The 21,970-nt window shown below is 40.5% G+C and overlaps 2 protein-coding genes across 10 annotated transcripts in view; both read left to right on the top strand.

Annotated features, from left to right (window-relative positions):
- cadm4 (cell adhesion molecule 4) overlaps positions 1-10,026 on the top strand; it is a 135,244-nt gene extending 125,218 nt beyond the window's left edge. For 6 of the 9 annotated variants that reach the window (XM_067511100.1, XM_067511098.1, XM_067511103.1 and 3 more), the window contains 4 exons: positions 3,005-3,118; positions 4,627-4,740; positions 6,670-6,798; positions 8,064-10,026. In XM_067511100.1, the coding sequence (XP_067367201.1) occupies positions 3,005-3,118; positions 4,627-4,740; positions 6,670-6,798; positions 8,064-8,173 (467 nt within the window). In that variant the 3' untranslated portion in view covers positions 8,174-10,026. Of the gene's footprint in view, positions 1-3,004; positions 3,119-4,626; positions 4,741-6,669; positions 6,799-7,723; positions 7,803-8,063 lie in introns of all 9 variants that reach the window. The other 3 variants (XM_067511102.1, XM_067511106.1, XM_067511104.1) reach the window with 3 other exon arrangements.
- A 6,514-nt stretch (positions 10,027-16,540) lies between these two features.
- On the top strand, positions 16,541-21,708 carry rps19 (ribosomal protein S19). The gene is made up of 6 exons (XM_067511441.1): positions 16,541-16,601; positions 17,346-17,416; positions 17,633-17,733; positions 18,564-18,747; positions 19,395-19,449; positions 21,652-21,708. The coding sequence occupies exons 2-6, from the start codon at positions 17,346-17,348 to the stop codon at positions 21,679-21,681; spliced, it is 441 nt and encodes a 146-aa protein (XP_067367542.1). The 5' UTR covers positions 16,541-16,601; the 3' UTR covers positions 21,682-21,708.
- The last annotated feature ends 262 nt before the right edge of the window (positions 21,709-21,970 follow it).

Genomic DNA, 21,970 nt, shown 5'->3' on the forward strand with positions numbered 1-21,970 from the left:
TGTGAGAAATTGTTTTAAACGAACAGATTATCCACACGGACTTACAGGAAGATTTTGCAAAATGTGAAAAGGAAGTGTTCTCTGTTGGTTGTGTCATTTCTTTGCCACCATTGTTAAAAAGAAATTGGATTTTTTTTTTATGTGCATGTACTATATATGCACAGGTGTATGTGAATGGATGTGCATGTGACTGGGGAAGGAATGTTGCTGATTGTCTGGTGAAAACCCAGCAGGCTCCCTTATGTACAGTAATTGAACTGAGCTGCTGCACCCACATGAATCACCAAGCCAATAAAACCCATTACAATTGCATGAGAGAGTGTGGAAGATAGAGAGGCAAAGGAAGTGAGAGAGAGAGAGGCAGAGATGGAGATATAAGAATTGTTAATGTTGGCGTATACGGTTTGTAACTCACTTACATGCATACAGTAGGTATGTGAGTGTGCATGTGCATGTATCTGAAAACAGAAATTGAGCAAAGGTAGAAAGTTTCATCAGAGGCAGAGGAGAGTGATAGAAAGTCAAAACAATTGGTGCATAGTGAGATGAAGGGGATAGTAAGTGACCAAGTATTAGTGTGTGTCTTCTCAGCTATTGTAATGAGCTGTCAGGATAATTGGAATGAAAAACATAGACTTCTGTTTAATGAAGTGAGACTTTCAAAAAACAGAATTAGAATGAAAATGGGAAAAGGTTGTGGGCTAGTGGCAGAGGAAGCCAGACAGAGATAATACAGACAATTTTGTCTGAAAAAATTTTCTTCTTTGCCATTTTCCCCCACACTTGACAACACACCTCTTTTGGCATCCGAGTACATCTTGAATGACTCTTCAGCCAATCTGTCTTGGCATCAGCAGTCGACCTCTGACCAGTATCTTCATTCAAAGTGCTGATTAACAGCTGGAGCCACCACTGCTTTGGGCAAGGCCCTTATAATCAGGAAGACTAAACTTGAAAGAATAACAGGGTTCAACCAAAATAGCGGTGCAGTATCCTCAGGCACACTTCTGCAAGAATGAGATACAAGGAGAAGCGTCATTATCACAAGTGCCACCACATCCATCCCTGCAAATAACATGGGCTGTGTGCCTGATTGGCAGCCATATAGTGTTAATGAATAACAATATGATGTAGGAAAAAGGGACGCTATCGGCCAAGAGAACGACAGCTGTATGGCATTCTACTTAATTAAGTTGAAGAGAGGCAGTGAGGGAACCAAGGAATGAAACCGGAGAGGCAGCAGAGAGAAAGAAAGTGAAGGAGGGAAGAGAATTTAGTGAAGAGAAAAGTGGAAAAATAAAGAGGGCGACGTTGTTAGAAAGATAAGGAAAAAGTTGGAAATGGTGAGAAACAATTATTGTAGGTCATTTGTGATAGTCAAGAGAAATGAATCAGAGTCCGTTTAATTAGTGCAGCAACCCCAGTCATTAATCCTCGGCCCTGTTACTCAGTGACGTGCACACACACATGTATCCACTCACACTTGCACACATAAAGGATAGAGTTAACAGATATACACACACACTATGATGATATTAGGGTCATTTTTCTTTCTGTCTATAGTCCAATATACCTTTATATAGCTCCCCTCTTACTTTTCTTTCACAAAAAACTTAGATTTACTAAATGCACTATGCATCATGTACATTTCTCTCCATAAGAAAGACCAGGGCTGGGCTTGAAAAAAAAAAAGAAAAAAATGTAGGAGGGGAGATGGCATAGTGCTGACATAAGAAGAGTGCAAAAAGAGATTGATGATCTTAGGGCCAGTGGGAGAAAGGGATAGAAGAGACAGAGGAATACTTACCAATAAATTACTCAGAAAAGAGCAGAAAGGGCAGTGTGTGTGTGTGTGTGTGTGTGTGTGTGTGTGTGTGTGTGTGTGTGTGTGTGTGTGTGTGTGTGTGTGTGTGTGTGTGTTTGTCAATGTTTTGTCAATGTTTTATACTGTACACGTACTGTACGTGCACTTATGTGTGCATTTATGCACAAATATGCACACACTTGTGCACATGTGTTCACATTTAATAACAAGCTCTGAGTGTGTGTGTCTGTCCTGAGACTTGGAGTTCAAAGACTACCTTGCATGTTGCGGTTTTATAGAGATTGTTTGATGAAGCGGCGTGTTATTCACTCAGAAAGTGCTGATTTTTACACACAGACGTGCATGCTTCCACACCTCGTCCTCCGTCTCCCTTTTAGTTGGTGTCAGCCATTATTTTTGTCTTTAACAGCAATATGAACTTGTCTCTTTCTACCTCTCTACCTACCATTGTGTCTCAGCCATTGATCGGGAGAATGTGTCAAGATCCAAGCTATTGTTCAACATTGAATGAGACTGTCCCTGCATGGCACTACTCCACTGGGAATGCATCTGTCACAGACAATGTCTCTGTCTCTCCTGCCATTGTACCATAGAAAATGTGTCAGTGATAGAAAATGTGTTTCTATATATTCCTGTTGCCTCGTAGATGAATGTCAGTCTGCCAGGTGTAATTCTCTTCAGCCCCTCCTCTAAAGCATGTCATTCCCATTGTAAATGTCTCTTTTAACCCCCTCAGCTGGTCTAGAGGTCCACCAAAGAACGTAATTTGTCTGTTTCCTTATCGCTTGTCAGGGGTCGAGATCGATTCCATTTCCCACACACAGTCAATTTAGAAAAATAATTAGTTACATTTGTCTCTGGTACCGAAATGGCATCAGCCTCCACTGCTGATTAGCGCATTTTAAAAAAGTCTGTCCTCCATTTCTTGTTTTATATGTGTGTCTCCTAACCCAAAATCATTGGATAAAAGAGGTGTCTCCGAATAATTGTTGCAAAAAATGCTGAGGCACAGCAGCCATGAAACTCAATTAATATCCAGCCTCAATAAAGCATGTGTCATGTTTAATGTGCAGTAGTAACTTTGCTATAAACCCTGTGAACATCGATGTTCAAATGTCACTGCATGTTGTAGATAATAGCATTTGTGTATGTGTTATCCCATTCCCTGTCTGTCTGTAGATAATGTGTCAGTCACTACCACGGTCCCTCCCACTCCTACTACCACCCAACCAATCATCTCCTATCCCGCCACCCCAACCTTCCTAACACCCAGCTTCATCCTGGACCCAGAAGGTAACAAGCCCACCTTTGTATTCTGCCTCTGCTACCCCCCGTTTCTCTACTTGTCCTTTCCTGTTCTCCTTTGATGTCTTCCACTGCCCTACTCATTTGATAATTCTCAGGTCCCCCGCCACAAACACACACATCACACACATACACAACCTTTTACTGCTGCAACCTTCCTTTGCCCTGCATGTACATAAGCGTACGTGCCTGCAGTTGGGTATCCACTGTGCGCAATCACCCACTCTCTCGCACTTTCTTATCACAGGCTGTTTAATGCTCCCCCAACCACAACCCCTCCTCTCCATAGACACACACACTGCCCAGTCAGCATTTGTGCATGTGTTGTCTGGTGGGTGTCTCTGTGGTTGGAAGGTATTGTTAATGAATCTGCATTAAGGGTTTAAGGAACTGGCAGCGCATCCAGCCTTTAACTGACTGGCACTGGCCAAGAATCGCAGAGAAAATGCTGCACAAATGTATTTACCTGCACACACACTCACAGACACACATAGACTGAAAGGGAGATGAGGGATCCAGGTGGTTGTCTAACCGTATTCTCCCAGATGAGTTTTTCACAGCAGGAGAAAGAAAGACTTCTTGGCACCACTCTACTACCTTTTTTCTGTGTGTGTGTGTGCATCTCCGCACATGTAAAACTGCACACACACTCTATAGTTTCCTTCTTGTTCTATCTACACATTCAATTCATCTCATACACACTCTCACACAAAAACATGCTCACTGGTATCTCTTCTTTCTTTCTTCACCTTTTAGCTGCTCTCTGTCTCTTCTCTGTTGCTTAAAAGGAAACATGAAGCACAGAGAGCAGGAGCATCCTTCTTGTTCTTCTGTTACCACTGCCACAGTCTGTGGCAGGTAGAGGTTGTTCACCTGCTGGGCATGTGTGGAGATGTCATAATGAGTTATAAGAAAAACTGGGACTTGAACAGTTTGGTGAATATTTAGTCGATGTTGATGTATCAATGGGGGGGAGTACCACACCTTTAATTACAATCACTCAGTTTGTGTTGAGATTTGGGCTGCGGTTGATTAAGAACAGAGTGGTGTGAGGTAAAGGTAGAGCGCTTGAGTGTGTGCTGTTTCATCCCCTGTGAATTTGGGCTTGACAGCTTGATCCTGTTAGCTGGAAACCGTTGAAACATTTATTCATTAAATTGAAGAAGTTGACCAATTGCTTAATTAACTAACAATTTCATTACTAACCAGCAGTCTTCTTCATTATTTCTGTTTTTGTTGTTGTTTTGTCCTTTAAAGTCTCCTAACCCAAAATCATTGGATGAAATAGGTGTCTCCGAACAATTGTTGCAAAAAATGCTGAGGCACAGCAGCCATGAAACTCATTTAATATTCAGCCTCAATAAAGCATGTGTCATGTTTTTATGTGCAGTAGTAACTTTGCTATAAACCCTGTGAACATCGATGTTCAAATGTCACTGCATGTTGTAGATAATAGCATTTGTGTATGTGTTATCCCATTCCCTGTCTGTCTGTAGATAATGTGTCAGTCACTACCACGGTCCCTCCCACTCCTACTACCACCCAACCAATCATCTCCTATCCCGCCACCCCAACCTTCCTAACACCCAGCTTCATCCTGGACCCAGAAGGTAACAAGCCCACCTTTGTATTCTGCCCCCCCGTTTCTCTACTTGTCCTTTCCTGTTCTCCTTTGATGTCTTCCACTGCCCTACTCATTTAATAATTCTCAGGTGACTGCACACACACTCTTTAGTTTCCTTCTTGTTTTATCTACACATTCAATTCATCTCAACACAAAAACATGCTCACTGGTATCTCTTCTTTCTTTCCTCACCTTTTAGCTGCTCTCTGTCTCTTCTCTGCTGCTTAAAAGGAAACATGAAGCACAGAGAGCAGGAGCATCCTTCTTGTTCTTCTGTTACCACTGCCACAGTCTCTGGCAGGTAGAGGTTGTTCACCTGCTGGGCATGTGTGGAGATGTCATAAAGAGTTATAAGAAACACTGGGGCTTGAACAGTTTGGTGAACATTTAGTTGATTTTGATGTATCATTGGGGGGGAGTACCACACCTTTAAATACAGTCGCTTAGTTTGTGTTGAGCTTTGGGCTGCGGTGGATTAAGAACAGAGTTGTGTGAGGTAAAGGTAGAGCGCTTGATCCCCTGTGAATTTGGGCTGACAGCTTGATCCTGTTAAACATGCACACAACTTAACTTTATTTTAGCGCACACACATGCCAATACTTGTACATGCTGTGTGCATGATCAAGTATTGGCATGTGTTACTCCTGAACAGGGATGGGATGCGTTTTGTCACAGTACTTGATGAGACGCTTGTCTGAAAAAATACACGTAGAAGAACACACCATCCTCTCAACTCTTCCTTTCCTTTGACTCCCCCATCATTTTTTCCTTCTCTCCTGATCTCTATGTGATAGCACTATCTTAATGATTCATGTTTTAATTCCACTTTGTCAAGGTCCAAGAGCTGCATCAATAACTCTCTGTCCTTCCCTGCTATTGACCTTAGACTACACTTCTTCCCCCTCATCAATAAAAAGAAGCTTGGTGTTATTATCAGCAACTCAGACACTGTCTCAGTATTTGAGCCCAGATTCAAAGATTTTTTTTTTTTTGTTGCACAGATCACTTTAATTTGTACCATACTAACATTGTCTTTCTTTTCCTTTACCTTCCTGCACTTCAATCAGCTGCTTTTAGTGTTGTCAGCTTCTTTTTACTTGAGACACATATTTTTTATGTCTGCACATATAAAGATATAATTGATTAACTGTCTGCCAATTAACCAGACTGTACAGAGAATACAGGTTTCAGTACTCAAATTGCTTAATTAACTAACAATTTCATCACTAACCAGCAGTCTTCTTCATTATTTCTGTGTTTGTTGTTGTTTTGTCCTTTAAAGCGGTGTGTAAAGTTGGTGAAAGGTGAGGTTGACATGAAAAATTCCTTACTACTAATGCAGTTTTATACTACAACATGTCACAGAAGTTAACTTGCCTTTCTTATGTTTTTATCTCTCTTCACTCATCTTGTGGTGCAGTGTTTGATTTCATTTCCCAGGGCTGCATATACTCAAGGTGTAAACACTCAAAGTTTTCCTGATTCAAAATGCATTGTGCACTTGACAGATGCTTGGCTGGAGTGGGTTTTTAGAGGCTGACATACTTATTTCTTTATACAGTCTCCTCATTTCTCCACCTCTTTCTTACCTTTTCCTTATTCTGACTGCCTGGCTTTCTGTACAGTGGGGGATGATAAAAGGTGATAATGCAAGTTGGGAGGAAGATATCGACTTTTCCTTTCTCCTGTCTCGCTCGCGCCCACACTGGTGTTTTAATGTGCTTTCTTTCTCTCACTTTTCTTCCAACACCCCCCCTCCCCACTTCGACATCTCTCCTGTTTTCAATTTTGATCCATCTCACTCTTTGTCTCCATTTGTTTGCCTGCACTGCTCTCTCCTCTTTATCTCCATATTATCCTTTATACCCCATGCTCTACCTACGCACACTTATTTGTCTTTCTTGCTCTTTCTCAGATCCCGGTGCAGTGGTAGAGACCCACAGTGCAGTACCATATGCAGTGATAGGTGGTGTTCTGGCGTTTCTGGTTTTTACTGTCATCTGTGTCCTCATTGTGACCATCTGGTGCTCTGTCCGACAGAAAGGTAACACACGCTCACAAATACACCCAAGTTTCTCCCACAAGCATGGCACTCTGTGTATTTTATTACATTTTTGATGGGCCCCCTTTTTTCTAATTTCCCGACTCTCTGGCCTAACATTTGTTAAAAAATAATTACTGGAGGCCAGCTTCGGCCGGGTGTAAAATGGGCAATGCAAAGCAGACAGGATGGGATGCTCCTCTCCAGTCAGACACTGTCCATGATGAACAACCTTGTCCAGGACAGCAGAAGAGTTAGGGCAGGGTGGGAAATGTAGGTGTGTTCCCCATGTTTTATGACTATATGTTAGTATCAAGGCTCATCTATTAAAAGCAGCCTTCCTGCATTCCCTAAGTGCCCCCTTGTTGGCAGTCTTTGACTGTGCACCACGGCTGCCAAGAAATGATCCAGGAACAGTGCAGCGGGCTGCAAGCAGCCATCACTTACCTTATGACTAGACAAGCTGTCATTCAGCATTCAGAATAGCTTGACCGCCAATCAGCACAGAGACAGGAGCATTACATCCAATCAGTGTTGAGACAGAGCCATTAGGTGTTTGTCTTCGCCCCACCGTGACTGAAAGCATGCCAGTCAACCTCTGCGTAAAGACAATGAGAGTGTCACTCACCCCTGGAGTGAAGGGACACTCCAACCGGAAGACGACTTGAGCAGCTGTTGCTCTCTGTAACCTGCACTTCAATGAATCATTAATCATACAGACCTGAAGTGTCTAAAAATATGTTTGATGGGTTGTCTGAGTGATGCAAACATGCCATGGTTCTCTTGCACCTAACCTTCCCTCCACCCTTTTCTGTCAATCTCTCCTCTCTCCCTGTCTTTTACTCTCTACTATCTTTTTCCACCTGTCCCTCCACTTCTGCCTTTTCTATTCACACATCTATCCCCAACCCTTAATTTCCGCTGGTAGGCTCATACCGCACCCGAGAGCCTATTCTTGCTTGGTACTGACCTAACAATCAGTTAACTAATGAATTAATCAGTCACAGGTATGGTACTCAATAATATTAGCGCTGATTTGTCTGACAGTGCTGCATGATGCTGCAGTGATCATGACGCTTTGCCTCCTAACCTTCCCCCTCAAATGTCCCTCTTGGTCTCTCTCTCTCTCTCTCTCTCGCTCTCTCGCTCTCTCTCTTTCTGTCTCTCTCTCTCTCTCTCTCTCCCTCTCCCTCTCTCTCCCTCTCTCTCTCTCTCTCTCTCTCTCTCCCTCTCTGTGTGTCTCTTGCTCTGTCTATCTTTTCACTTAGGTTCCTATCTTACTCATGAGGCCAGTGGGTTGGATGAACATGGCGAAGTGCAGGAGGCCTTCCTCAATGGGAACGACGCAAGCCAGGGAAAGAAGGAGTACCTACTGTAGCCCCATCGCTTCCCTACTCCCTTCTCTTCTGACCTCATCCTCTATCCCTTCCTCTCCCTGTCTCTCTTCTTATATACAGTACAAACAGACTTGTGCGCGCACACACACACACACACACACACGCACTAATACAATTCTATACAAAACGCCATAAGAGGCGGCCTTCTGAGAACGACTGTATACAGATACTGCACACAGCCAGTCCATCCCGCTCCATTTCATCCCATATCCTCCATAAAGACGGACATAAACCCTGAGACAGATGGAGAAAAAGAAAGCCTATAGACCCACCAGCCATTAACAACTGTGCCATATACTGTAAGTCGGAGAAACTGTGGCAAATGGAGGGAGCAAGACAAAACAGGGAGAGGTGAGGTGAATGTAGACAATAACGAAATGATGCCATAATTATTTTGATCGAGTGGGAAGTAGGGAGCACAAAGAAAACTGGCACTCTGGTCGTATGGCCGCCAAAGTGGAAGGGAAATTAGAGGCAGATGACTGCTATAATTCCATGCCTGGAGAAAACCATCAATTTTGCAAAACTCAATCTTTAACTGGCGGAGAAGTAGTGTGTACGGAGAGGGGGGGAGGGACTGAGGAGAGGAGTAGCGCTGACCAGGAGCTACCGAGTGCTCAATACTAGAAATTTTAAATTTTTCAAATTGCTAAAGTTTTGTGCCTACAGAGCATAACTCATATTAAATTCCCTAACACTGGAATGTGTAAACCCAGAGTTCCAGGAAGTATCCATACTTTATGAACAGGATAACCGTCCTTTTTTGCTATCCCTGTTGGGTGTCTTACGAATATTTTGTCAGATTTTAATTTTTCTTCCCTCGCTGCAAGATGGTTCTCTTTCCTTTTTAATTTATTCTCCATCTCCTCTTCTCCGTTCACTCTTGCCATTGACTTCCCTCACCCTTACATCTCTCTTTCTCTCTGTCTGCCCCCCTCTATCACTCCTCCTTTGTTGGCTCCTAATAATGAAAGGATTAGTGTTGGGCTTGAGTTCTTCACACAGAAGAAAGGAATATGACTTGTTAAGGCATTAAAGAAAAGCTTAATTATTTTAGAATGTCATTAAGAGGATAAAAAGGTTTAAAAGTCTTAATAAGAAGGGCAAGGGGAGTGATAGCAAAAGGAATGAATGAGAAAATAAAATGGATGGATTTTTTTCTTCTGAATGCTACCACACATACGCAAATACATGCAAACATTCATACGTACAATAAACATGTTGACAGAACAGTATACATATCTCTGAATTCCTTATTTGTATAAAACAGAACAGCAGCATAAATTAAATGAAACTTTTAAGAAACAACAAAAATGTTTACTATTGAAACGCATTATGAAGCAACTATATACTAACACAGAATATTAGCCTATAGAGGTGTAAAGCCGAACAAACTACTGTCCAGTGATCTTTAAAGAAAAATTAAAAAGAATTTAAAAAAAAAATAATTTGTCTTTATGAGAAACCAGAGGTCTTTTTGATTTTTTTATTGTTATTATTTGAACAATTACGATTGTTGTTACTGTTATTATTATTATTATTGCCGTTGTTATTATTAAAATTGTAAATGTTAAAGAAATGTATACTTCCTATGGTTTGTTTTTGGTTCTACTGTAGAAAAATTGCTGTCTTTCTTCTACTCTTTTCCTCTTACCTTTCCTCTCTTTCCCAGTCTCTTACTCTCTCTCTTCGTCTCCTGTGCCTAGTTGTCTTTTCTCCTGTCTTTCATTCTTGTTTATTTTAGAGTCCATGTGTCACTGTTGATATATAGCTAACTATTTCTTTATAGGGGAAAGATACAAAGCACGGCAAAATAAAAAGAATCCAAAAACAACCTTGGGGATCAGACTGGTTTTTGGATGTATTTACTGGGTAATTAACAGGCTTTGTTTTTGAATTCCTGTGAAAAGAGAACAGGAGATGGAGCATATGATTAGATCAATGGGGAATAGAGGAGTTATAGGTGGGAAGATAAAGATGAAGGCTGTGGATCTGGTTACAACTGGCAGCTTGTTCAGAATAAACACAATAAACAAAACAGAAGGTTCTGTGGTGCCGCTAATGAATCAGAAGAACAGATAGCAGGGAAGAAAGGCTGACAGGAGAATCGAGTCAGATGCACACAGAAAAATATGACTCTGCCATTAACTTCCATGCAATCAATACGCGATTCTGTTGAGGAGCACTCAACATGTCCATCTGTGTGCAGGGCTAGATTTGAAAGCTGCCGGAGGTCGCAGGGTGATAGATCGATGTGTTTCTCTTCCATCGATGGCAAGGCTCCATGGTCGCCTGTCATAAAGACAGATTGTCAAACGGCAATCAAAGTAATGGACTTGCCAGGCGCTACCAGCATGAGTTGACACTCTGGCCAACAAACAATTCACATACACACATACACAAGTCCATCCCAGACATATCTTCAGTTTATGATGACTCAGAGGTAGCACATGTAGCTCCTGTTATCAGACCCACTGTGGTCGATGAGTAATAAAACAGGGAATATTTTTCTCTTATACGTCTTCCAAACAGAAGTGCATGTCCTTCAAACAAAGGTTTCATCTGGTGTTTTGCTGTGGGGTTCACAGCACTCAGTCTGGCTGTGTTTGTCTGATAGTTGTTTCTGCCTCTCATTACCGAAAAAATAGTCATCAATAAAAGTAAATGTTTGACGTAGTTTTACATGGTTTCCTTAGGGAAACATTTTAAGCCCATTCAAACTTTCACCACTTACTGTTGGGTGAGTTTCTAATGCTGTTACCATTTGCTCTGATGCATCCTGGGAAATTGGCCATTATCTACTGTAACTATAATAATGCAGTTTGGCTGCTGAACTTGATGACAAGCAGTGCACCACTGTGGTCATAAAGGATGATTGCTGACTCGATAGACACAAGCAAAAATGAGACAGGGACAAGCCAGACAACAGTCAGTTGCATTCATCCCCAAGTTTATAACATGCAGTGAATGTACCATATTCTGGCCAGTAATAACGCAAAAGCCAATCTGGCCAATAATAACACGAAAAGTTTATGAATTACTTTTACATTTCTCTCAAATAATAGTTTTCCCATTTAGAATTTTCATGTTTATGATCGTAATATTTCTCTATGAGTTGCAGTAAATATCTCAGCCTATTTTAAAATAATTTCTTATATTTGTGGTTTATACTTCTATTTCTTTCTGATTCTGGTGGCTATATGCTGGATTAAACCCTGTTTTAACCATCTTTAGAGCCAACCCTATAGTCACCCTGGTGCAATGAACAAAGTTTATGTTCATTGGTTTAGAGGTGGAACCAGTAAAACGTGGATGTGTGCACAGAGCAGCAGCACAGTAAGAGGCATTGATTGAGGTGGCTGACTGTGTGAAGCCTGGCATAATCAGGAAGCTTTTAGGCAGACAGAACAATTGAATGGGCAGTGCCATGGAAGCCCCCCCCCCAAGTATATTATTGACATACTGTAGTCTGTTTTTATTTTTGTACATGAAGAGGAAATGGAAAGCGGAGAAACACATGAGTAATAAATAAATGGAGAAATGACACAAAATCAGTAGAAAGAGCTGGAAAATGACAAACTAGCTGAAAGATTGAAAAAATCTGAGAGAAATGGAAGAGAAGGTCTATGATTACAAGAAACAAAAAAGAAAGCGTGTAGGCTGTCATGCCAATGTTCCATGCAGAAGGAGATGGATTTCAACATCGGTGATTTCTTATACCAGCACGGTTCAAGATGAACAATCCAATTAGTGCGAGCAAGGTCTTTTTTATTACAAGAGAGCTTCACATTGTATTTACAAGTTTAATCAGAACAGCCATGAAGATTGTGTCATAACCACGTTAATTATGGTTTCTCTCCAATGCTGCATCCTCTCTGGGCCACTATGTTATTAATGAATGTTTAATTAAATGGCGTCACTCATATACCTACATTATTGTGGTGGGCTTAACGAAGACTTAAAACAGACTTAGAATAAGACCCATGGGAAGAGCAGTCAAAGAAAACCGACATCTGTGATCAGGATAGTAGTCATCATCTGGAGACTTAATTTTCTCACTGACATTTGGTGTGGGACCCGATAATTAACTGGCCTTTTCATTTGCAAGTTATTTATAGTGTTTGTGCACAAGGTTGCTGATTAGTTAAAAAGCAAATAACAAGCAAGAATAATATGTATTTATTCTTTTTTAGACCCCATGCCATTTGTTTCAAATGCTAGCTATTACTTAGGCAACCACAACATGGAAGTGACGGGACGATTATTTAGCTTTAGCGGCTTTTAGTTGATAAAAACTGTCTACATTTAAAACAACAGCTCAGGTCTTCTCTTTGTCAGGAAGTCAGACCTCTGGGCACACTTTAGCTTTAAGAGAGTGTTTAGCTGAAGACCATGGAGCTGCCTGGGCTGCCTCACACAGGACCATACGGAACGATTTTATTCTGGATGGGGCTACTGCAGGTGGAAGGTTGAGAATTGAAAGCGGGAAGGAAGCTTGTTCTTCTTCCGCCTGTTTCTGAGGAGGAGTGAATAGGATCTGGGGCACAAGGCTGTACATCTGAAAGAGGAACAGGACAACTGCATGACCCCAAGCAGGAATATTGGTTTTGGGAGTGAAAAGCATGAGAGCATCAATAATGTGGACAGGCAGGCACAGCAGAACTAAAAGGGAAAGGGACATAGCCACGGAACGGACACGGGAGGAATCAAGTTTTGGGGGGTCTTTATGACTAAAAGGAGTCTTCTTAGGCTTCATGCATAGCAGGTCAAGGTAAATGGCAAGCAGGCAAAGCAAGGGGAGCATGAACACTGTCATTCCATGAACATAGACCAAGAATTGAGGATTGAGAATAGTGTCATGGGCACAGACTCCCCAGTGGCTGCTGTGAATCTCAGCATAGGTGAAGTTGTGCATGTCTTCCACATAAAATTTGGACAAAAATCCTCCATATGGAAGGTTCTTCCCAATGACCTTGCGGTCATAGTGGTGCCTAGGGGGCGGGGAACGGGTAAGATGGGGTATAGAGGTCGTCCAGTTGCCACCCAGCCCGAGACCAGCTGAGCCCGGACCTGTCTCCCTGCTTCTCCATGTGTCAAGAACATCTGAAGCGATGAACTGGGCAAAGGAAGACAGAACAGAGCCCACCCAGCACAGCAGAACTACACACAAAGCCCGCTGATGGGTCACTACTGAGGAGTACCTGGCACACAGAGAAGAAAGAAGCTGTTACTACTTACTGTAAATTACTGAACACATACAAAACCTAACTCTCTCACTAACCATTACAAAATGGTAGCTAACAGGTGATCTACTTATTAGATGGGAGGAGGTAGTTGGTTTTAAAATAGGAATAGATCTGAGTAAACAAGCACATACTTACCCACTGCAACACATATACAAAGAGGTATTACAGCAATGTAATTTAAAGTATATGAGGCTTTGTTAAAATGAGAATATTTCTCAGAAAAACATCTTGCATATTTTGTGTCTTTTTCTCCCTTTAACTTACACTGAGGATTTGAATATGTATTGTTCTAGACTCACCTCTCTGCCAAAAGATCCTGCAGGTGGGTGTCCAGTGTAACCAGAATTAACAGGAACATGGTAAACTGCCTGACCAGCAGTGGGCAGCACACTAATGTTATGCAGGTGTAAAGACACTGGGTGGTTCGCAGGTTGAGCAACACAGAGACTGGGATTTCCACTGCACCTCCTATGGCCCCCACCAAGCCCAGGCACAGACGAAGACATCCTGAGACACTCCTAGGTTGGGGCCTGGCACCCTGAGATCCCTTCTGGGTATCGGCCATGGTACCAGTGCAACTAACAGCCATACATAACCTCACACTGACAACAATTACAAATAGAGATAGGATGCACTGGCACAGGGAGTATAGCCACATGAATTCCATGTCTGGGGGACATACAAAAAAAGACAATGATTTAAGAATATGTTTACTACAGATTAAAAAGCTAATACTGAATATATGTGAAAAGAACTAAATTAGAAAAATAATTTATCAATGCTTATGTAAATATGGTCTCGTTCACTTCCACACAAGTTGCCACCATTGCCCCACTGTATGTTCCCATGCAGCTCTTTAAGCTAAAAACTGCCCCTGCAGCCTTTCTTTGCCTTGTCAAAAGAATGATGGAACCGAGAGAAAGGCAAAGAGTATAGGGAATGCAATAAAGAACGGAGTGACAACGGAGGTGGAGATTTTAAGTGTAAGCACTGTGTATAGGTCAGAATAATAAAAGCAGTCAGCAACAGATGGAGAAAGTACAGATGTGGAAGGATAGAGAAAATGATGCAAGTTTGTGCTATAGGGCAGAGAGATGGGCAGGGAAAGAGTAGATAGTTTGATAGGTATTGGAGAGCTGCAAACGTGCCTGGAGAGTGAAAAGGTCAGGCGAGAACAGACTTGACAGAATCTCTCCGCTGAGGATGTGAGCACCATGCAAACACAGAGCAACATGCACCAAGGTGGGTGGCAACATACTGTTAACACTCTCCTTTCTCTCTCCTTTTTGTTTTGCCTCTTGTCCCTGTAGCCTAACATGCATCATGAAACACAAATAGGCCTAGACATTTATGAGTAAATGCATAAACAGTGACACTCAATCAAATAAATGCCCACTCCCCCGATGAGTAATTTTCAACAAATGTATTCAAAAATGATTGGCACCTAATTTTAGTACATCTTCAAACAACTGTCCCACATAAAGCGGAGTGGATGAATATTGAAATAGCAGATTTGCAGCTACAATATGCCACCTGTCCATTTCACATAATTAGTTTGACCTTTTTCAAACATTTGGTGTTAGTTGTCACTTTTCCATAATAATCATGACTGGCTGAAATAACCTTTTTATACCGCTTCATAATCATTTTACACAGTTGTCTCCTGTCTCAGTACTTGAAGTGCCTAAGCAAAATTGATTTACTGGAGTAATTAATAGAGTTTAATCCACCTTGTGTGAGTTTTCAATTCAAGCTGATGTCTACTTATTCGCAGTGTAATTAATTGCCTTAATTAATCAATTAACCTCTTTGAAGTAACATTCAAACTACTGGGCCAAACCTGTCAGCATTTGAACTGCAACTTAGAGTGATGCTGCCTAGATGTTGATATAATTTTAAAGAAATATATTAGGATAAAAAAATGTACAGATACCTGTTGTGAAGCCCTGCGATGGCACAGATAGTGTATACAAAGCTGTCTATGCTGTCTTCTGTATAACTTGCCTGCCTTTTTATTTCCCTCCAAGATGTCTGTCTTCCTTTTTCCTCTCAGTGTTAACTGTCTGCCCCTCTGACAGAATGAACCTGATTCATAAACCTCTGCTTATCCACCTACTGTCGATCTCTCTCTCCTGTCTCTGCAAACATATCAATTGTGTCAATGTTGGGGCATGCTTGCCCTTTCTATCTTAGATATCCAAAGGGCAACACCACCTCTCCAAGCCAGGAAACAATCCAAATAAATATGATACACATGCATATACATATATACAATACCACTCTTTCTTAATCAGATTGCGTTTGATTCATTTGGTTTTTCTCTTTATTTTAAAAACAGACACATGGTAATAAGCAGTGGGTGTGCTTTCTGGTGGAGTGGAGGCAATAAAGTTATGCAAAGATTATGTAAAAGGCATTGTTCCATGAAACCCTACATTGAGGCGGTCCTTTCCCAAATAAATAATAGGCTTATACCTAACATTATTAATATTATTGCTGCAATTGTAGACAGTTGATTCAATAATGCTTTCCAGACAACTGAGAAATTATACAAAGCTCTAATGACAAGAAACAAAGCCTGGAGTTACCAAAACTTATTGGAAACTGAGTGGTGTACTCATTAATTAATTTATTTATTTAGATGCAAACGACTTCAGTTGAACTGTAGAGGTTACAGTTATGGCCTATATTTCCAAAACAACATCAACCAAGCATATCAACGTGCCTGCAAATCATTCTCTCACTGTCTGCCAAAAGGGCAAAGCTCCATGCTGGGGTCACACTAAACCCATTTGATGGGTCTTTATTTTACGAAAACACCCACGATACAAATCAAGAACACAGAATAAGAAAGTCAGTTTATCCTAAAAATACAGCTATAGTATGGTAATTGTGGAAGTTGAGACACTGAGGAGGTGGTAAAAATGGTAAAAATATGCATTTATGTGCTTGTAATACCAAGCGTTATTTGAATTAAAAGGTTTTATTTTGCCTCTATGACGGGAGACTCTGTGAAAACTGGTATTGTGTATGGTGCTATGTGCGAAGCCCCCAGCCAATATTAATGTGTTGACAGATATCGCGTTACTGAACGAGATTTGCCCGTTTTAACACGGGTTGGAAACCCCGTTGCACCCTCTTCCCTTCGCTGTCCACAAGCAAGGTAAAGCGCTATTTTTCGTCCGCGCTTATATAGTAGCATATTACTTAAAATATTTACCATTTACTATTAAAACGTTGTCGTACTTTGTATAACACTCTTATTAATTAACTGACTTAGTTGTGTGTGCGGTCGTTAGACGTGTGTTCTATATTTACAAGGATATTGCTTGAATGTTGGACTGATACTATAGATCTGTTAGTAATGGCTGCCCCCATGCTACCTCGTTGAGGCCTGCTAGTGGCTAGCTGACCTGATTTAGCTTCCCATTTATTCTTGGAAAATAAAGATTACCATGGATATTGTCACAATAGGTATTATGTTATGACGAGCTAAGTTAGGTCTTTGCAAATAATGAAATTGTCTGACTTGTGGCATTGGCTATAACGTCAGCTTAATGCTAATTATTTGCTCTTCTGATGCGGAGTGGCTAATGCCGGTTGTTGTCGAGAACCCCTGCATATTTAGTTAATGGTTAAATTTAAATGAAATGTATTGTTGGGGTTTGTATTCGATTGCTAATATGCCATCCGATTACTAGAAATCTCACCACCTTGTCAATAACCGTATTATCATAGTCTGTTAGCCACTGAACATCTGATGCAGTTAGCCACACATGTTCTGTGGCATCCCTTTATTTCTAACAATGAACAGCTTCTAAATGAGGAATGCCCATTTAAAATTTTGTTTATAAGCCAAGTCTAATTATATAAAATGTAATGTTAGTTTGTCTTCTAATTCTCATAGATGCCAGGTGTGACTGTAAAAGACGTCAACCAGCAGGAGTTTGTCCGTGCCTTGGCGGCCTTCCTGAAGAAGTGAGTGTTATGTTTTCTTCCAAGCATCCCATTCCTTGCAATTTCACTTAAATATGTCCATGAATGGCCTCATTGTAAATGTAGTTTGCTTGATTAGCCCATTGATTTTCCACAATGTACATCCTGTTGTTTGAAGTGCTAATATGTAATTGTATGGTTCAGGTTAAGAAAGTGGTTGTGATGTATGTCATGCTGATCTTTCTCTACTTTCCCCAGGTCAGGAAAACTGAAGGTGCCTGACTGGGTGGACCTTGTCAAGCTGGGTAAGCACAAGGAGCTGGCGCCCAGTGATGAGAACTGGTTCTATATCAGAGCGGGTAAGTCAAAGTGAACAGTTTGGCATTCAGAAACATGTTTCAATACCACAAAGACAATCAATTTTTAGTGGAGGTAGTCATATATGCAGCATAGGTTTAATTGCATATAAGTTTAAAAAAAAAAAGTTTTTGTTTTGGGGGCTAGGTATTGGCTTCTGAAGAAGTATAAGCACCTGTATTCCTACAATATGTTTGACATTTGAAGTTGTCATATGGTGCTGAACAGTTTTTGTGCCATTTTGAAAGGATTCCTTTTACTTTCAGATTTTAAGATGCAGGCTGTAAATTGTATTTATTTTTTGGGGGGGGGGCTTTACAGGCAAACCTAAATAATTATTAATTTATGGCTATAGCCCATACTGTAGGACTAACTTGCAAAATAATTTCTTTGTCTGGTTGTACATGACATAACCACATACTAAATACTGCTGCTTGTTATTGCGATTTACTTTCTGCTGGTAGGGTCTTATTTCCTATCTATTTTGTTCCTATATAGTGGGCACAGGTAAATGATACCTCACAAGATCTTGATCTCAAACAATGCAGCAAACTCTGACCTAACATCACATTCTCTCAAGTGTTTAAGAAGCAAAGAAAGTAAAAAACGTGGTAATTTTATACTTTAGACACAGTGTATTTCTTATCATGTAATTTAGCTGTTGGATAATACACTTAGTTCTTAGCTAAGTTTAATTCTTTGTTTCTTAGGGATTTCTTCTCGAAATATTAACCAGCACTACTCCTCTTTCTTACACTTAACTTTAACTTTATTAAAGGGAATTCACACAGGTAACACATAACTTACACCCTCATGTATTTTACTTTCTCAGCATCAACAGTCCGCCACCTGTACCTCCGTGGAGGTGCTGGTGTTGGCTCCATGACCAAGATCTATGGAGGTCGCAAGAGGAATGGGGTGTGCCCTGCCCACTACAGTGTCGGATCAAAGAATGTGGCTCGTAAGGTGCTGCAGGCCCTTGAGCTGCTAAAGATGATTGAGAAGGATCCCAATGGGTGAGTCTTAATTTGCTGAACGATTAGGTCTTGCATATAGACTTTAAACTTAGACATTTTGTAACTTGTTTGAATGGAAATAGTTCTCAAGCATACAGGTGCACTAAAAAGATGTTGTTTGGATATTTTGTGTGTGTGTGTGTGTGTGTGTGTGTGCTCTGAATAGTTTACACTCCCATCTACACCTTTTTGTACTTGTACTGATGTGGAATGGACCCTTCATGATGCTGGATGACTTTAAATGCATCAGTTAAAATTTCGTTGTGAGCCTGCAGTAAAGATGTAATTGCTTTGTAACAAGAGCTAAGGCTAATTGATTGGCTTGGTTTTTGTTCAGTTCAAGTGGGCAGGAAAATGAAATTCTATTTTTAAATTGGTCTTTGTTTCAGAGTTGATAATGAGTGATTTTTGCCAATGTGTGTGGATGGAGAATTGATCATTGGCTTTCCCTGACTGTAATACTGTGGCCAATGTGGCGTGAAGAAGCAGTTATTGAAGACTTAAGCATTTTGTGTATTGATTTTTTTCCCCTTTCCTTTTTAATGTTTAATGTTTTAAAGTTGGGTAGTTTTGTCCAATTCTATTGTGCCCTGTCATCTTGTTTAAAATTTTGCTTAACTTTTTAATGTTTTCTGCACTTCCCCCAGTGGTCGCAGACTAACCGCCCAGGGAACCAGGGACCTAGACAGAATTGCTGGCCAGGTGAGAACCTAACCTCTTTTTACTGATATGTACTCTAAGTATACAAATTATTAAACATCAGTGCAAAAACATGCATAGCTACACAAGTCTGCCAGTAATCTGAGTGTAATACTTTAATTGTTCATGACCTAATTGCATCTTTTAATTTTAAGAGATTTGAATACCCTTTAAAGGACATAACTGACTTGTTGATAAACTTGTAAATGTGTCAGTGCTGTGTGCGGTTACTCTGCAGTAGTATATTTTAACATGGTGGACTCGAACTGACTTTAAGATGAGGGCTAAGTTTGAAATATCTTACTGTACAGGGGAAGGACTGATGTTTTGTATTTGCAACAGACATGTTTGTTGCTTTGACATTGGAATCCCAATGAGTGACCTGCATATGACTACTGTTGAGCATGCTTGCTAAAGAAGCAACATAAAACTTACTTGCTACTGTGATTTTTTTAAAAACCCTCAAACGGCCTCACTATGTATTTGCCATCCGTTTGCCTGCTGTTTTTGTTTATAAATACACTGCTTTAAATTAGGCTTAACTTGGAGTAGTGTACAAAATCAATCAGATTGGCACTGTGCAAAGTATATTTTGTCAGAGTGAGAGATTAACTGAGGTCTTTCATTTGGGTTTAATATAGTGTGTTTTTGGCCTATGGTTGGTGTAATGAACATATTTCCAGCGGTCTGATTTAAACCCTGTATCTCTGGCAGCCATAAACAATGCTGCTGACTGAGGATTCTCACTTGCATCTGTACTTGTTTCCTAATTTTTAAACAGATAAAATGCTAAGGGGGGGGGTTGCTTTTCCACTGCTTCAAATGTCAGCCATTATACTAAGGTGGTGATATAAAAGCCAAAGCCTAGTCTTGATCCACTGCTAAAATTACATGCTCCAATATGATCCATCCTAACTGCTGCAGGAGTGTCATATCAGCCTCTTGCTGTCCAGGCAAAGGTTGTTTTTAGTGACTGTGTATGATAATATCATTTTATGTGACATGTAGCAGAACACTGCCCCAGTGTCACTTCATGACAAAGCTTTTTAAAGCACTTGTCCGTAGGCAGATTTTTCTCTGCCAGCTGAATGAGTTATGTATCTTGTGTCACACACAGTACTGGAATTGTTTGTTCGTTTGACTTAAGGAAGAAAAAAAAAGCAAATCACAGTTGTCAAAAATGAGAGGAGATGCAGCAGCATTGTGATAATCCAAGGGTAAAGGGGGTAAACATGAGGAGGGAATTTCATGCTTGGAAAGTCTGCCGTATGGCACCAGTTTTCTCCTTGTTTACCCATGCTAATGAGCAGTATGCAGATGAGTAGACCTAGTCCCAGCCCCGCCTGCCTGCCTGCCTCACAAAACTGGCAGGAAGCATGTTGGTGTGGCTCTGCTACCTTTCCACGAGTGCCCCTTGTGTGTTGTAGTTTCTGATGGCTTAAAGAGATTAGAACGACAATTGTGCTGTGCACTGTCAGCAGGCCATTCATGTTGGTTTTTTTTTTCTTTTTTTTTTTCTGTAACTTCTAATTTTATTTTCCTTTAAACTGTTTTCACTTTTTAAGTCTCCATGAAATTGCATTTTGATAGCATTTTACTTCTTAAGTGGCAGACATCCTATTGAAACGCAATATTGCAGGAGGTCATAATGTGAGAAATGTAAAAAACTAAACAAACCCTGTAGAATATTAAGTGGATGCAAGGTTTTGTTGGATGACAGAGTATAATGAGTTAAAGTAGTTAGAATTAAGTGCCAATTAATCCCTACCTTCAAATTTTGCTTCCCTTTGGGGGGGCAGTCTAAAAATGCCTGATATCACCAGACCTGTTCTTTTAAAAAAAAAAAAAAAAAAGTTTGGGCTTTCAATTTTAAGTGTAAGAATTTTCTTAAATATTTGTTGCACAGGCACCTCTCCCAGAAGTTTCTGTAATAGTCTCTTGCACATCAAGAATAATTTTCTGACTCCTGCAAACTATACATAATGTCCAGGAATATGTTATAATTTATCCTTTGGGCACATGTTTTTCATTACTTTTATTATTATTAGTGTGCCAGTTGTGGGGTGTTCAGGGAAATCCAAATTCCTAAATTCTTATAAGCCATTGTTTTTTGTTTAGAAAGCGATACTTGTTAAAGACACTACAGATATTTATCTACTGCATGATTTGTGAAAATGCTTCATGCTTTCCTTTGTTTTTCCCCAGGTTGCTGCTGCCAACAAGAAAACTGTTTAATAAATGCTTTTTTTGGAGAAACTCAAATGCTGTGTCTTTTCTTTATTAATGTCAACAATCAAGATAAAAACAAAGATGTAAATAGTGTTGAGTATTTCAAAGTGCTACGCTCCTCTTATCTAACTCCCAAGAAATTGCTTGAACGGGCCTCTGGGCTCAAATACTTCCAAATTCATTGGCCTTGTTCAAGTCAATATTGTGAGTATGGAAGATAATTTTAATGACCAAGATGGTTGACCTGATGATCTGTTTCCTTGCTTAAGTTTAAGCAACAGGAGCTGTGTTTGCT

This window comes from Channa argus, chromosome 7 (genome assembly GCF_033026475.1).
Source record: "Channa argus isolate prfri chromosome 7, Channa argus male v1.0, whole genome shotgun sequence".
Lineage (NCBI taxonomy): Eukaryota > Metazoa > Chordata > Actinopteri > Anabantiformes > Channidae > Channa > Channa argus.

Coding starts and splice junctions, on each gene's coding strand:
- rps19 (XM_067511441.1), top strand. CDS start 17,346: ATGCCAGGTGTGACTGTAAAAGACGTCAACCAGCAGGAGTTTGTCCGT. Junction 17,417..17,632: donor TTGGCGGCCTTCCTGAAGAA/GTGAGTGTTATG, acceptor TACTTTCCCCAG/GTCAGGAAAACTGAAGGTGC. Junction 19,450..21,651: donor TAGACAGAATTGCTGGCCAG/GTGAGAACCTAA, acceptor GTTTTTCCCCAG/GTTGCTGCTGCCAACAAGAA.